Source organism: Elgaria multicarinata, chromosome 3 (genome assembly GCF_023053635.1).
Source record: "Elgaria multicarinata webbii isolate HBS135686 ecotype San Diego chromosome 3, rElgMul1.1.pri, whole genome shotgun sequence".
NCBI classification, from domain to species: Eukaryota; Metazoa; Chordata; class Lepidosauria; order Squamata; family Anguidae; genus Elgaria; species Elgaria multicarinata.
Genome location: NC_086173.1, coordinates 47,005,021 through 47,020,464, shown reverse-complemented (window position 1 = coordinate 47,020,464; position 15,444 = coordinate 47,005,021). Strand labels below are relative to the sequence as shown.

Sequence of the window (15,444 nt, the reverse complement as noted above, 5' to 3'; positions counted from 1 at the left end):
TTGCAGATCCAGTGAATAGGCACTGTGCCCCAGTTTCTCAGATTTACAGAACCAAGTTGTGCAAAGCTTTGGGTTGCTGATGCTCATGTGTCCTTTGTTTCTTGTTTGAATAGCTAAAATGTAACACATAGAAGAGCGACATGTGTCTCAAGTCAGATTTTCTAGATGTATTCAGCCTCTTTGCTTCCACTCTGCATTGAAGGTAAGGTACCAGCAGCTGATGAAGCAGCAGGAGAAGCTAATGCGGGATATGGAGGCAGCTGTTGCCCGCAGAGAGACCATTGTGACTCGTGCAGAGGGCCAGAGTAAATTGAATAAGCAAGTGCTCACCAAGGGTGATTTCCACTACAAGAGGCTGGAGCTAATGAAAAAGATCAAAGAGACCCAGAAGGTCAGCAAGTAAAAAGGGGCAGCAGTAGCTCAGGAGGGCAATGTGTAACTCTAAGAGAGATCCTTATTACCAATTTTGATTTATGGCCCACTAGGGATCTTCACAAATACACATGCCATTGCCTCACTATGGCTATATTTAACCAGTTCAATTTTGTACAGTGTTCCCCCAAAATAGCTGGTTTACACACCACCTCATCTTGTGCCTTCTTTCTAATTAGTGCTCCAGTTCCAGGCTTCCTAGCATGAAAGTTAGTGCTTTATTAAAGAGGTGCTGGTGTTTTAATGTCCCACGTTGCAGAAGATCCTTATTCAAAACCTGCTGGAATGTAGCAGGAGCTTTCACAGGACAGCAGCAGTAGCTGGAATTACCTGGTCACCTAAATATTTCTCTGCCAACATTAGAAGCTGTAATCTTTAAGATCTCTGTGTCAGCAGTTATTCAGGCACACCGTTGTCCATGTGTAATATTTAGCTTTAGATAAAAAAACAAGCAATATTTGGAAGGAATACAAACGCATATAGATTGCTTTTTGTGATTTGTAGACCTTAATCATTGAAGCCTAAAGTCATTATATGTTATGAGTTTCTCTGGCAGCACACTACGTTCTGTTTGATATTAGCACTTGATATGATATACAGGGAAACTTTTCCTTGTTCCTGCCATTCAGAAAAAAAGAAAGAAATGAAATACTAGTCTGAATAGGAAGCAACAGCACCTTTGTAAGTTAATATAAAGAGAGCAGAATAGAAAATGCTTAAGGTCTATCTCAGCTTTGCCAGCACCACAAATAAATTTAAAAACCCTTTACAATCATGGTAGTCACAGTCTGAAGTAGAGGTTGGGTCCACACTAGGGCCTTCTACTGCTGCCGAGACATTGCTTTCCTGTAATCACCTAGAAGTGGAATTAAAATCATAGTTTCATGCAACACTTAATGTAGTACTATATTATTCAGCAATGCCCATGTCAAGATCCTTCTATGATGTTTAGTCCAGAAGTAAGTTCTGTGCAGGAAATGTCTTCTGAAACTTTAATTGGAAGCTTCCTCCTTGTGGCTTCTGCCTCCTGCTTCCTGTTCAGCACAACAGCAGCATTACTGATGAGTAATGTTTTAAATTGCCCCTTAATCAGTTCCTGGATTCATCATCTGGATCCTGCATAAAAAATGAGTGAACAGAGAAAAAAAAGCAATTCTAGACTAAACCGCTAGTATGGAAACAACAAGGAACTGGGGAATGGCTCCAAGCACAACTAAGACATTTTTGGAAAATGCTGGTATCTTATTCTGCCACTCAGGAGAACCTTTTCAAAACGTGGTTTTGCAAACTAGAACAGCAACACCATTGGACAGATCCCATCACAGGACTGCCCATAGAAGTCCCCAGTTATCTGCTGCTCCTGCATTTCTTTGCTTACATACTCTAATGAAAGGCAGAGCTGAACTGCAATGGTGTGTTTCTACCCAGATCCAGCGAAAAACTTATGCATCATTACATTGGAATCATGGCATCAGTTTGATGTAATGTACATGGATTCACATAGCAGCTATCCAATCAGTGCATTTATGGAAAAATTTATTATTTATTTATTTATTTATTTATTACATTTTTATACCGCCCAATAGCCGAAGCTCTCTGGGCGGTTCACAAAAATTAAAACCACAAAAAACATCCAACAGGTTAAAAACACAATTACGAAATACAGTATAAAAAGCGCAACCAGGATAAAAAGCGCAACCAGGTTAAAACAGTAAAATTTAAATTTAAGTTAAAATTAAGTGTTAAAATACTGAGTGAATAAAAAGGTCTTCAGCTGGCGACGAAAGCAGTACAGTGTAGGATGTGTATGGAAAAATAAAACACTTGTGTTGAACACATGTCACTGTACCTGCATTTTACTACATGGAGGATCATCAGTCTTTAGGGAAAATGTAATGTATGATGCTGCCCCAAGACAGGAAGTGGTTCTCTCACTGGACCATCTGGCAAGAGAGCTTGTACTGAAAGGCTGAGTGTTGTTTTCTTCACCTTCCTTAGAATGCTGAGGAGTGCAACAGAACCATAACTCAGCTGGAGAATTCACAGAGGAACATCAGTAATGCACTTCTGGAGAAGCAGAAACAAATCTCCCTCATGAATGCTGATGTGAATGAGCTTGAACTAGAACTGGATCAGCTTCAGGCAAAGAAACAGCAGGTGAACAGGGTTGGGCTTCTATGGAGTTCAAGTTCCATTTTCCTTAGTGGCTGGTTTATACATCCTCTCTGTTTGTCCATAACCACTCACCCCGAAGTTGGGTTGGTAGTAACTTCAGCATCATATGAAAGGGTTGTTACATTCTGGGCCCCAGAGGAATGAAAGGAAATCCTCAGCAATCTAGTGTCATGGGTTTGCAAATCACTTTACTGATAAAATCACTCACATCCATCACTTGGACTCCACATTAACAATAGAACTGAACATGAGGAGTGTATCCCTATTGGTTCTGCCGAACCTCTCAGCAGCATTAATACCATTGACCATAGTATCCTTCTGGGACATTTGACTAATATGGGAGGAACCACTTTGTGTTGGCTTCAGTCCTAGCTGACTGAGGACTCCCAGATGGTGGTACTTGAGGGATTATTGGTCAACCCCTTGCCTGTTGGCTGCCCCATAGGCTTCCTCAGTGCTCTGTTCTATCCCCTTTGCTTGCTAACATCTATGTGAAGCTGTTAGGAGCTAATTCAGGAGTTGGGCCTCATCATTATGCTGATGATACCTGGTTTTTCAACTGCTGCCAAGGAAGCTGTGGAAATCCTGTACCATTGCCTGGATGCTATAATGGGTTGGATGTGGGCTAACAAGTTGAGGCTCAATCCTGACAAGACAGAGGTCATGATATTCAATAGACAGACTGATCCAGTATTACAACTAACTGGGTTTTGGCTGTAGGGTGGTATAGAAATGTAATAAATAAACAATAATTTATTATTATTATTATTATTATTATTATTATTATTATTATTATTATTATTTCAAGGTGCTGATTCTTATCTATAAAGCTCTAAATGACTTGGGTTCAGGATGTCTGAATGAACACTTTCTCCTCTATGTACCTGACTATAGTTTATACGCTTTGTCTGAGTCTCTGTTGTATGTCCCACCACCAAAAGTGGTTAGGTTGGTAGGATTGCAGGGCAGGGTCTTTTCTGTGGCAGCACCCTGATTGTGGAATTCTCTCCCTAGAGAAGTTTTTGGCAGGCAGTAAAATCATTTTTGTTCTATTCAGCATTTGATAGTTTTGAATAAGGGATTGATAACTGGTTTTATGATTTTTAAGGTTTCATTGGTCTGCTTTTAATCTTTGGTATTGTTTAAACTGTTTTAATATTTGTTTTGTACAGTGCCTTGAGGGCCCTTTTTCAGTCAGCCAATCAATATGTTCTCTAAGAGTGCTTTCCGATGACTTATTGTGCAATCATCCTGCCTCATTCATAGAGTTTTACTGGAGGGGGAGCTGCCCAAGCACTGTCGCCTTCCCTTTCTAACCCTCCTGGATTTTTCTCCACTGCTTCCATGTTTTTCGCTAACCACAAAACCATTAAGGAGGGAAAGATGGAATAGCTGCGCAGGGCCTTTTGAGGCTAGTCTGGAAGCACCCTCAATAAAACTAAGAGGAATCTATTTGAAACCAACAAAGCTTTGTGTTTCTCATATTCTGGAGCCAATTAATAACAAAAATGACAGCAAATTTAATTCAGCTTAATTAATTAGTTTATTATCACTATTTTATTTATTACATCTCTATATCACCAATAGACAAAGTTCTCTGGGCAGAACTACAGTAAAAGACGAAAGTAAAAACCAGCAGCAGCGTAAAGATCGAAAAATAAAATAACAGATTTAAAAACAACAAAAACTGAAGGACTAAAATGCCCGGGAGAATAAAAGAGGGGTTGGTATATGAACCAAGCTGTTTTTCTCTACTGTAATGAGCATGCATGTTGTCTGTGTCTAGAACAAAATCTGTAAAAAATTAAATGTTTACTTTGGGGATTTTAAACAAGTATTCCTGTTTCCCCATTTTAGAAGTAAGCATTTCCCTTTTCATTATAGTGTATATGTTTGTGGTGTGTGCACTACACTTCTGCCCACCAAAACACATTGGCACAGTGCAGGCACACTCCTATTGAATTTCATTTTTGGAACTTTATAGGACCTCCCATAATGTTATTTTGCTTTTTTCCCCCATCTGGGATCTTGCCCAATAAAAACCAGTCACTGGTCTGTGAATGTTGGACAGAACAGGGGTGGGGTTTTGTGTTTTTTTGCTCTTCCCACCTCCAGATGCAACGGAGGTCCTTCTCCTTTGTTGCCTTGCCTGCAGCCTTTTGTCTCTAATAATGTATTCAATGTTGCTTTCCAAAGAACCTTTCAGATATTGTGGCCAATCAGACCCGCCTGAAGCACATGCAGGCGGTGAAGGAAGATAGATACAATCCAATATGCCGTAGCGAGATCATGATACGCGTTGAACGGCAGAAGCTGGAGGAGCGGCTGGCTGCCATTCATGTCATTCTCCATCAGATTCAGGACGAGCATCCTCATCACCACAGGACATTGCAAAGGCTCATCCGAATCCTAAGCAACAGGCTGGATGCTCAAGCAGCACAGTAGCACCGGGCAGGGAATTAGAACTGGAACATTGACCTTTTAGACGTTTCACAAATAAATACGTATTTGTATTGAACATTGTTGCCTGGCTTTTGGTCAGTGGAGAGTTAAAACAGGAAAGAGAAGGAAGGTGTGGGGATGAACAAGGCGGCAATGTGCCTGAGCAGGAGTGGGTATGTTTTTTAATTATAAGGTGTGCTGTTACCTCTGCCTTTTCCATCTGCACTGGAACGGAAGGACTGATTTATTTAATGTTGATTGAACAAGGACAAAAAGGCTGTCATTAATCAAGGGACATAGCTGACTTTGAATTCTCATGCTTTGTTGGAGGGAATGCTGAAATTATTTTCCACAGTTAGCAACAAGACCCCTTCTGAGACTGTTCATATTTTATGCTTTAGGGTCTGGTATTATGTCATTTCCCTTTCACAGAGAATCCATGAGGTGTCCCACCTCACACTCCCCAATAGAATATAAAAACTGATAATTCATAGTTAGGTACCATCATCATCTTTATCAGATACTGGGCCTGTTCAGAAGACACCATAAACACTGCTGGTTAAAGCTTTTGGTTAAGCAGCAGGGTTTAAGGTGTCTTGTGCAATGCGTTTTGCTAAACCCTGCTCACTTACTAACCAGTTGGACCATCTGCAGCACAGTTAGCAGCTCTAACTGTGGCTTAAATTGATGTGTGCATGGCTTGTGGTTAATGGTAACCTCAGAGAATCACAGTTTTGCTAACCACAGAGCCTGAAGTGTTGTCTGAACCCATTGCTTTTTTAAAAAAATTTTTTATTTTACTTAAACATAATACATACAATTAAAGAAAAACAACCTAATACAATAATATTGCGATACATTAAAATCTCATATTTTCGCTTAGTCTATTAACATAATCAAACTTAAACTAAAAGTGCACCCTCCACCTCGGGACCTTATTCCTCTTTCCAAAAACTCATAGTTTCTTCAGCTGGTGGTTTCCCACTTCCCTTAGACAACACAAATACTAGGAACTGTTTCCAGATTCCCTCAAAATCATTCGTCTGAACCCATTGCTAACTTGTATTTATTATCCTCTAGCACTTAGTATGCAATCATATGCATGTTTAGACAGAAAAAAGGCCTACAGCTCATGCTGGCTGAGGAGTGCTGGGAATTGCAGATGTTTTTTCTGTCTAAGTGTGCAAAGGACTGCATCCTAAAGGAGAGTTGCAGAGCCGATATCCCGTAGTTTCTCTGCAGTTTAGGATAGTGAATAGCTAAGGGCTTATCTACATTAAAGCAAAAATCCTGCACCCTTACCAGACTTCCTTCTTGTGGAGTATTTCCAGCGTTATGAAGGGCACAGTACGCATGCCTCCTCCTTTCTCTCCCTCCTTTTTTTTAGCTGTTTCATTTGTGGGGAAATTCCATATGTTCCATTTATACAGCCAGGAGATGGCACTGCAACATTGCAGCAATATCCCGCTGTCGAGGAAATACCTCAGCTCTTCAATGGCAGTCTATATTTGTTACTGCATTTTCGATAAATCATGGTGGAATAAAGCTTAAAAAAAGGAGTGGGTGGGAAAGGCACCAAAGGATGACGATTTCATGAAAAGGACTTGCAAACTTAAGTGAGTAACCAATCCTTATTGCACAACATAAGCTCTGTGCGAAGGAGCCCTCAGGTACAATCACCCTTTGACAGGCAGATGTTCAGGATGAAAAACCACCACGTCATGACTTTGCCAGTTTCTATCAGTGATTAGTTACACTATAAAGACTGTTTTCCTAACATTTCATACATAGTCACCTATTTTTGTTTTGCTTCCCTCTGTTCAGATAGTAAGTTTTCTATATTGGGTCTTAAGCCAGTGTTTAGGCCTTTAATTATCCTTCTAGCTTTTCTCTACTGTGGTTTTATATTTTTAATTAAGCTGATCAGCAGACATGGAAACAGTTTTTCACTTGTATGATTGGATGAATTATTTCAAAGCACTTATCAAAACCCATCAAAAACTGAATATTGTTTGTGTTGTGTTCTCCGATATAAAAAGACAAACAACCAGTCCCACACTTTGTACATCAAATATATTTATGTATGGGCAGTATTTCCCACAACAAACATGTGCCTTTAAAAAGCTGTTCATACATGCCTGTGTACCCATTGGTCCAGGCTCCCGTACACAGGTGTTTAAAGTCACTTGTACGTAAGTTACATCATTCACACTTCATTTGCTTACTGCAGAAAACACCCATGTAATATTGGTGCACATGCAGCAAGTACATTTGTCATATAAAGTATGGAGCGGCTCCCTTTTGAGTACACACACCTGCACATATCCGCTAGAAATTCAGAGACAGACTTTCTATATTGGGTCTTAAGACAGTGTCTAGGGCACTATCCTATATAGCCACTTCATTCTCATTGCTTCTGCTGCGCCAGCGAGACCCACCACTAACACAATGGGAAGCTAGCCTTTCCTAAAGCAAACCAATAAATGCTAGTTTCTGGAACAGGACAGATCAGCAGAGCTCCCTTCTGTCAGCTCTGCTGACCTGCCCCATTCTGGAAATAGACACTTTAATCTGGTTTCCATTTACTTAAATATCTGCTAGCTTCCCATTCCACTAGCAGTAGGTCCCACTAGCACATGGGCAGTGTTGGTTACTGCCCAAAGGGTATAACTTTAAGATAGGTTTAATACCTAGCAGTTTCAGATTTGATATTAAATAGTGGAATAAGCTGCCTCGGGTTCCCTGGAGGAAAAAAAAGCAGGATATAAATATAATAAATAAATACTGCAGCAGAGCATATGGAAGAGAATGTACTTGTCTTTTCTGGGTTTTACCCCCAGCCACTGCTAACACTGCAAGTTTGTAGCAGCAAAAAAAGATGAAGTAACTACCCCATTTCTCAACATCTAGAACATTTTTCAAATGACTTAGCTTTACTAATTGCTTTTCTTTTAGAGTCATTTTGTTAACTTGCTGTGTGACAGTATTACATTGCTTTTATAATTTTATGGTGCAGCACCTTGGGATCCTTGATGAATATTAAATATTAGTAAATACGTTTAATTTGTGATTCTTCAAAAGCTTCCCCCCTCCAAATTTTGTTTAGAATGCATAATACCTGCCATTTTACTATTCAGTTTACAATTGCCTCTGAATAAGATGTGTGGATAGCCATTTTCACATGTAGAAATCCATACAAGTCATTCTAAAACATAGTATTTGAACATGATGCTTTATATTTGAAACTAATGCAGAATGACTCCTGTCAATGAACTCCATTGCTCTAAGAAAGAGCAATGTGTTTTGTACCTAGCAATCCATTCTTCAGTACAAAAATATGCTGTATGAAGCAGCCTTATCTAGACAGAATTGTGCAAGACATTCTGACAACACACCTTCATCCATTCAGAAGAAAACCTGCGGTAAGAACCACACACACAAAGAGAAAGGGGCGAGTGCAGCACAATTGGAAAATGTAGCTATGATTCTCATGCTTTTATAGAATTGAATCCCAAGACTTGCCCAACAGCAGGAAGCTTTATATGTGGTCATCTTCACACATCTAATAAATAAGGCAGAGGAGCCTAGGGTGGCTATTCTAGCCCAGCCTTTGCCAATAAGAGGGTAGCCAATTGTCCCCGGTTATTAGAGCTGGTCCAAATGCACACCACCTAGCTACAGAAATCTTTACAATAGACATCAATGTTCATCAATAGCCTGGAATTGTTTAATATGGCGTTGATGTTGTTGGGGTAGCTGTGTGTGTTGGGGGAGGGAGGTAGAGGATGTATTTGGTTGAGTTCATATAGGGATCCCATTTTTGAGAGCCAATGGGGTCTAGAAGCTAGAGTGTTAGACATGGGACTCAGGACATCCGGGTTCTAGTCCCCGCTCAGCTATGAAGCTCACTGGGTGACTGGCCCAATCACCAACTCTCAGCCTAACCTACCTCACAGGGTTGTTGTGAGAATAAAATGGAAGCGACGACCATGTAAGCTGCCTTGGGATCCTAGCGGGGGGAAAGCGCGATATAATTGTAATAAATAGACACTTTTTATGTATATCTGGGAAAGGCAGATATAAAGGAGCCTTGAGGTCCCATAAAAGCTAAAAAAAACGCTATCAGCCAAGCAGTGAGGAAGATTCCATCGGATCAGTATTCTAAGAGCCATATATACATAACATTTGATTAAAAAAACCGCCCGCAAGGAGCCATCCAGCCCGCATTCCGCGAACCCGGCTGGAGGGAGGGGGCAGTCACGTGACCTTTTCGTCACGTGACAGTCGAGAACTTCCTTGTTTGTTTTGAGCGTACACCGGACTGGGGGAGCTTTTGATCGAGGGTGAGTGTGCAAAGTCTCTGCAAAGGACAGGATATCTTCGGGTGGGTTTTTGCTCTTCCACACGCCTGGCACAAGAGAGCCTTTCCCTTAGAGCAGCTTTCCCCAGCCTGTGCTCTCCAGACGTGTTGGACTACAACTCCCAGCATACTCCTAGCCGTGTTGGGATGCTGGGAGTTGGAGTCCAGCACGTCTGGAGAGCACCAAGCTGGGGAAGGTTGCTTTAGAAGCTTGCCCTGGAGACAGGCAATGATGTGGGAGGCTTAAGGTTGGCTCTGTACTAGTTTGGGGGGCAGGATTTCTTCCCCTTTTTCTGCCCTAGAGCTCGTCAAAGCACAGGAGCTCAGACACGAAACCCATAATGCAACCCTACGGTTTTGGAGCTGTGACTGGAAAGAGGGAGACTGGCTACAGTCCCCCTCTTTCCTGAGAGCAGAGGCAGGTGGCGAAAGAAGGGTGGGGAGCGACATGTTAAGCTGGACAAGAGCTCCATTTTAATCCAGATCAGTCCTTGAGAATTCCAGAAGGGGGGTGCCTGGGGGCTTGCAAGGGTTTATGAAGAGAGTCAGTGATAGGAAGCATTAAAGGGATAGAAAGTAGTATTAGACACAGAGGATGGGGAATGAGTTCTGGGTATACTGTCAGGCAGGACTGAAAAGTTGGGTCCTCCATTCAGAAAAATAATCATTGCCAAGTAGGTGTGGGGCTTTGGAGAATGAGGATAGCCTTGACTTAGCGATAGATCCCTTGGGCAATGTACTCAAATGGAAGCGTTCTGTACAGTATGGCCCCTCCTCTGCATTTCCCCTGCAGCTGGGTGCATGGATGAGTCCTCTGCCTGCTGTGGAAGAGTGCGCACCTGTCCCATCTCTGCAATGGCTGCAATGTCAGTGATTGGGAAGCCCCAGAGGAAGGGATGCAGCCTGATTCTGAGGGTTTCTGTTACCGCTGCTGTGATTATTGTGTTCGGTGTCTGTGAAGCAGCTGTGACTGCCCTGAGCCCTGGAGCTACTCCAGAAGCAGAGAGTAACTGCTGGGATAAGCACAAATGCAGAGAAGCAGAGGTACAAGAGAAACCTGTGGAGCAGCCTGAATCCCTCAGAGGCTCCACCTTGCAGCCTACGCCGTGTGACATCCCTCCAGACAGCCGCTTTGACTGTGGCCCAGAAAAACTGCTCTCTCAAGAGGAATGTCACGCTCGGGGCTGCTGTTATGCCCCAGTCTTTTCCAAGGGCCCTGCCGTTTGGCAGCCGTGGTGCTTCTTCCCTCCCACCTATCCTAGTTACAAGATGGCGAACCTGACGACTACCAAAACGGGTTACACTGCCCACTTGACCCGTGATGGGCCCTCTTTCATCCCAGACGACATAATGAATGTGCAACTGGATGTGATCTTCGAGACAGAGGGTAGGCTTCATTTCACGGTGAGTAAGAATTGTTGTCTAGAAAGCAAGGGGGCTGCTGTTACAGCTACATGGGAGGTTGCCTGTAGAGCAGGGGTGGGCAACTCGTGGCCCTCCAGATGTTTTGGCCTGCAACTCCTGTCATCACCATTGGCTATGATGGTAAAGCCTGATGGGAATTGTAGGCCGAAACGACCATTCGTGCCTGCTGTAGAGAGCTTAGCTCAATGTTCTCTAACGTTGTCCCCTGCAGATGTTTTAGTTTACAACTCCCATCAGCCCTAGCCAGCTTAGACAATGATTAGGAATTATGGGAGTTGTAGTCCAAAACATCTGGAGTGCATCATAACCAGGAAGTCTGGCCTAGCTTAAATAAGTTTCACACTGAATAGAGATGGCTCCTAGGTCAAGCTATATGCGCTCTGCAATTCTTTACTCAGCATTCTTTCTTCAAAGCAAAAAATAAAACTGAAGAGGAGAAAGCTCATGTATCCTGCCTTGGGCTCCTAAGAGTAAAAGCAAGATATAAACATATAAATGAATAAATAAAAGTTACTGAAATCTCAAAAGCCAAAGAGATGACTGAATCAAATTTCTGGTAATTGGAGTAATGCTGATATTCCCCATAGCTAGCAAATCTATGCTAAATTATGTAAATAGTAAACAATGCAGAATAAAAGGTGCAAATATCCTAAATGTGCATATTGTTTGCAGGTCAGCTTTTTAAGCACAGAAATTTAATAGTGTGATCCTATGACGTAAGCACCATTGAGTTCAATGGATTTTACTTTCAGATATGCTCATGCAAGATTGCAGTCTTAATCTTGGTTTGCATCAGTCACATACAGCCTACTTGTAGATTGCTGCTTTAGAAAGAGCAATTAGGACGTATTTTTTGCTATAGATGCTGAGTCCCTGACTCAGATTCTCAGATATGCAGCCTCTCCTTGTCAACCATGAAACTCTTCTCCCCATATGACTTAATTCAACCTTGTAATGGTGTTTCTGTGGTCTTTCCTACACAGCTTAAGGATCCAGCTCAAAAGCGTTATGAGGTTCCTTTAGAAACCCCCAAAATGTGCAACCAGGCATCCTCAACGCTCTACTCTGTCCAGTTCTCTGCTGATCCTTTTGGCCTCGTTATTCTTCGGAAATCCAGTGGGCAGGTTCTGTAAGTAGCTCCTGGCTTTCTACATCCAAATCTCTTCCCTCCATGTATTTGTCTTCCAAGAGGGTTGAGGATGCTGTATGACCATAATAAGAGAGGAATGAGAGTGTCTGGTGATGAAGACAGTTGTCCCATGAAACTTATTTATTTATTGCATTTCTATAACACGCAATAGCTGAAACTCTCTGTGTGGTTCACAAAAATTAAAGCCATAAAGTATAAAACTTAAACCACAATACAAAAACACAATATAAAAGTACAACCAGAATAAAACCAAGCAGCAATGCAGAGATTTAAAATGCAGATTTAAAATGCAGATTTAAAACGGCAAAATTAAAAGACTAAGATGGTAAAATGTTAAAATACTGTGAAAATAAAAAGGACTTCACCTGGCTTGTGTTTCTAGTTCATATATTCTGGATGTCAAAGGGACATTTTACATGTTGCATAGCAGCAATTCAGAGTTTTCACCCAAGCGTGTACGTGCCAAGGTGCTGCAGGCAATACTGGCTATCTGACGATGTATCTGCATGATATGCATGTTTCCAAACATGCATTTGTGTCATTTGCACACTTACTTTTTTTGGTGTAGCCCTTAAACATTATATGAGACACAGCCTCTGGTGGTCAAAGCTCTAGCCTGCAAAGCTCTGAATTCAATTCCCTTCTTTGCTATCTATGCTATCTATTGCTACCAATTATTATTATTATTATTTTATTATTATAAAATAATAATGGGGCCTTCTCCTGGGCCCGATCTACACTACTGCTTTAAAGCGCTTTATAACAGTTATAAAGCACTTTAACTGCTTTAAAGCGCTATAAAACTGTTATAAAGCGCTTTAAAGCAATAATGTAGATCCGGCCCTGTTCTGATGAGAAAGGGCTTGATGGTGCTTTCCTACATCTGGGGTGATTAGTTATAGTATTCAGAGGTGTAAAACAGTAGTGGGAACTAAAGTGAAATAGATCTCTATGCCTGGGCAAAGGGCTTCTTTGGGGGTGAATCCAGGTAACCTCTTGAGGGCAGCTGACATACAGGAGGCTCTCAGGGCCAAGCCAAGTGGTGAATGAATCTGTTGAAGTGGTGTGTGTGTGTTTAGGCTTTGGGAGTGATCAGGGTAAGATTACAGGTATCAAAAGGAAGAATGAATTGCAAGCAGCTTGCTGGAATTGTCCACTTTCGCTCCAACAGGTTCAACAGCACAGTGGCTCCGCTGTTCTACGCAGACCAGTTCTTGCAGATCTCCACTTCCCTGCCATCACGTTTCATCTCTGGACTGGGCGAGCACTTGACCTCGCTCACCCTTGATGTCAACTGGACCATGTTTACCATGTGGAATCGGGACATATCGCCGGAGGTAAGTCATGGAGAGGGCTAGAACGGGGTTCATCTGGAAAGGCTGTGTCCCTTCGTCAGGGGTAAGTTTGGACTACAACTCCCATCAGCACCAGCCATCATGACCAATGGGCAGGGATTACGGGAGTTGTAATCCAACATATATAGAGGGCTCTGGGTTGCCTACCCCAGCTCTAAATATTTGAATCAGGATGCAGTCATCATCAGATGCTAAATTGATCTGTGCTAAAGTCCAAAATACCATTAAATAAATATGTCCAGATTTCAAAAGAACCTTTTCAGTGTTTGTTGCAATGTGACCTTGCTGCTGCTGTTCCATAAAACCCCTGTCTACCTATCCACCTACCCAAATCAATGTTTCACAGCACAGTCCTATCCCTATCCATTTGGAAGTAAGTTCCACTGAGTTCTCTTTGGGTCTTGCCTGTATACCAATAATGAACTTAATCTCTGGCTTCCAATCCTTGCACCATCTACACACAAGAGGGAAGTTAATCTCGGGGAACCCCAAGATTTGCAGAACTAAAAAAGCATGAAGGAACCTCCCCCTCCAAAAGCCCCTTCATTGTCAGTGGTCACACATTGCTCAGTGTGTGTTGGAGCAGGAGCAGGGGGGACCTAAAACTGGAGAAGGGGAATAGAATGGAATAGAGTATTCTGGTTGGAACCCTGAACAGGAGCACTCCACACTGCAATAGTTTGTTGCAGGTCCCACTTATCCACCAGTTTAAGCCTGTAATTTCCCTCTTCCCGGAGACCTATGGGACATGTAGTCCTTTGTAAGGGGCTTGAGATCTCTGACAGGGAATTCTTCACACCTTGTCTTGCTACACCCAGGGTTCTTTGGCAGAAACCGTGGCAATTAAACTGCTTTAAATGAAAGGGCCCCTCTGTGTCTGGAAGTCTGGAGAATGGCCATGGTCAAATACTTCACTAGATTCAGCTGCAAGGTGAACCTTTTAGGCTTTCATTGACTTATGATGGCACTTAACCTTTCTCAAGGAATTACTGAGAAAGGCCTCTGTGCTGGAAGAATCACTTGTTTGACCTAGTCTGGGAATGAGGTTCTGAAATGCTTCGCTAATGGACAAAGCATAGATCCACACTTCTAGCGTTCCTATTGACTAATCCTGGTTTAGTTGTCTAGTGTGATCTTGACTGTGTGCACTGTTTCTGTATGTTTAGCCCCTTGCCAATTTGTATGGCTCACACCCCTTCTATCTGGCATTGGAAGAAGGTGGCTTGGCCCATGGAGTCTTTTTGCTGAACAGCAATGCGATGGGTAGGTATTTCACTAGAGTGTGCCCTTTATTTGATAAGCTAGCTTGCCTGGGATCAGCCCCTAAGCTTTTTGGGTCAGTGGGCACATTTGGAATTTCGTAGGAGTTGTAAGCGCTCTCGCAAAATGACTGCCATGGGAGTGCCATGCCCACTGATAAAATGGCTGCCTTGATGGGCATGGCTAGTCACAGAACACTTATTTCCTAGAAGACAAACGGGTGGGACTGAAAGCAAAGTAACTTGGCCAAGAACCTAAGTACATGGCAAAGGTGAGGACGGAGCTCCAAAAACACAAACGCCACTCTTTTGAACCCAAATAAAATTGGCATTGGAAGGCAGCACTTTGCTTCACAGCAAGCAAAGTTTTTTTTAAAAAATGTTTTAATTAAAAAAAAATGAGGAGGGTCAGGGAGCCTGGTGCCCCCACCTTGGAGACCCCCAAATGCTCTATGACTAGATCGTGCACTAGCATTTACATACACATTCATCATCCCCACCACTCACACCTATACTGGGCAGCAGAGAGTGGGGGAGACTGTAATCTCCACACAACTGCTCTTAGCTCCACAGACCTGCAACCTTAAGATACTCTCAGCGCCTTTCAGTGGCTATTGCCCACTGACCCGGCTTCCCTGAGTGCTCACCTTTCTCGTCAGGAAAGACAAGGGGCAAGCAAAGCTGACGGAAAACCCCTGCTTCAAGGAGCCAGGAGGGCCTTGAATTGGCCGTATATGCAGGAGTCGGCTTCGCTTGGCCTTCATCTTTTCTGAGAGGAAAGGTGAGGGGCAAATGGAGGCTTGGGAACCACCACTTCAAGGCTGTTCTCCAAGGAGCTGGCTCTCC

General features: G+C 42.6%; 2 protein-coding genes across 3 annotated transcripts in view; both read left to right on the top strand.

The window, feature by feature from the left end:
• Nucleotides 1-5,188, top strand: part of CCDC40 (coiled-coil domain 40 molecular ruler complex subunit) — a 36,148-nt gene extending 30,960 nt beyond the window's left edge. Inside the window, exons 19-21 of the mRNA XM_063123428.1 lie at nt 208-391; nt 2,431-2,589; nt 4,804-5,188. Coding sequence (XP_062979498.1) covers nt 208-391; nt 2,431-2,589; nt 4,804-5,052 — 592 coding nt within the window. The 3' untranslated portion in view covers nt 5,053-5,188. The remainder of the gene's footprint in view (nt 1-207; nt 392-2,430; nt 2,590-4,803) is intronic.
• A 4,146-nt stretch (nt 5,189-9,334) lies between these two features.
• Nucleotides 9,335-15,444, top strand: part of GAA (alpha glucosidase) — a 29,325-nt gene continuing 23,215 nt past the window's right edge. For both annotated transcript variants that reach the window (XM_063120129.1, XM_063120128.1), the window contains exons 1-5: nt 9,335-9,392; nt 10,203-10,813; nt 11,818-11,963; nt 13,156-13,321; nt 14,506-14,602. In XM_063120129.1, coding sequence (XP_062976199.1) covers nt 10,211-10,813; nt 11,818-11,963; nt 13,156-13,321; nt 14,506-14,602 — 1,012 coding nt within the window. In that variant the 5' untranslated portion in view covers nt 9,335-9,392; nt 10,203-10,210. The remainder of the gene's footprint in view (nt 9,393-10,202; nt 10,814-11,817; nt 11,964-13,155; nt 13,322-14,505; nt 14,603-15,444) is intronic.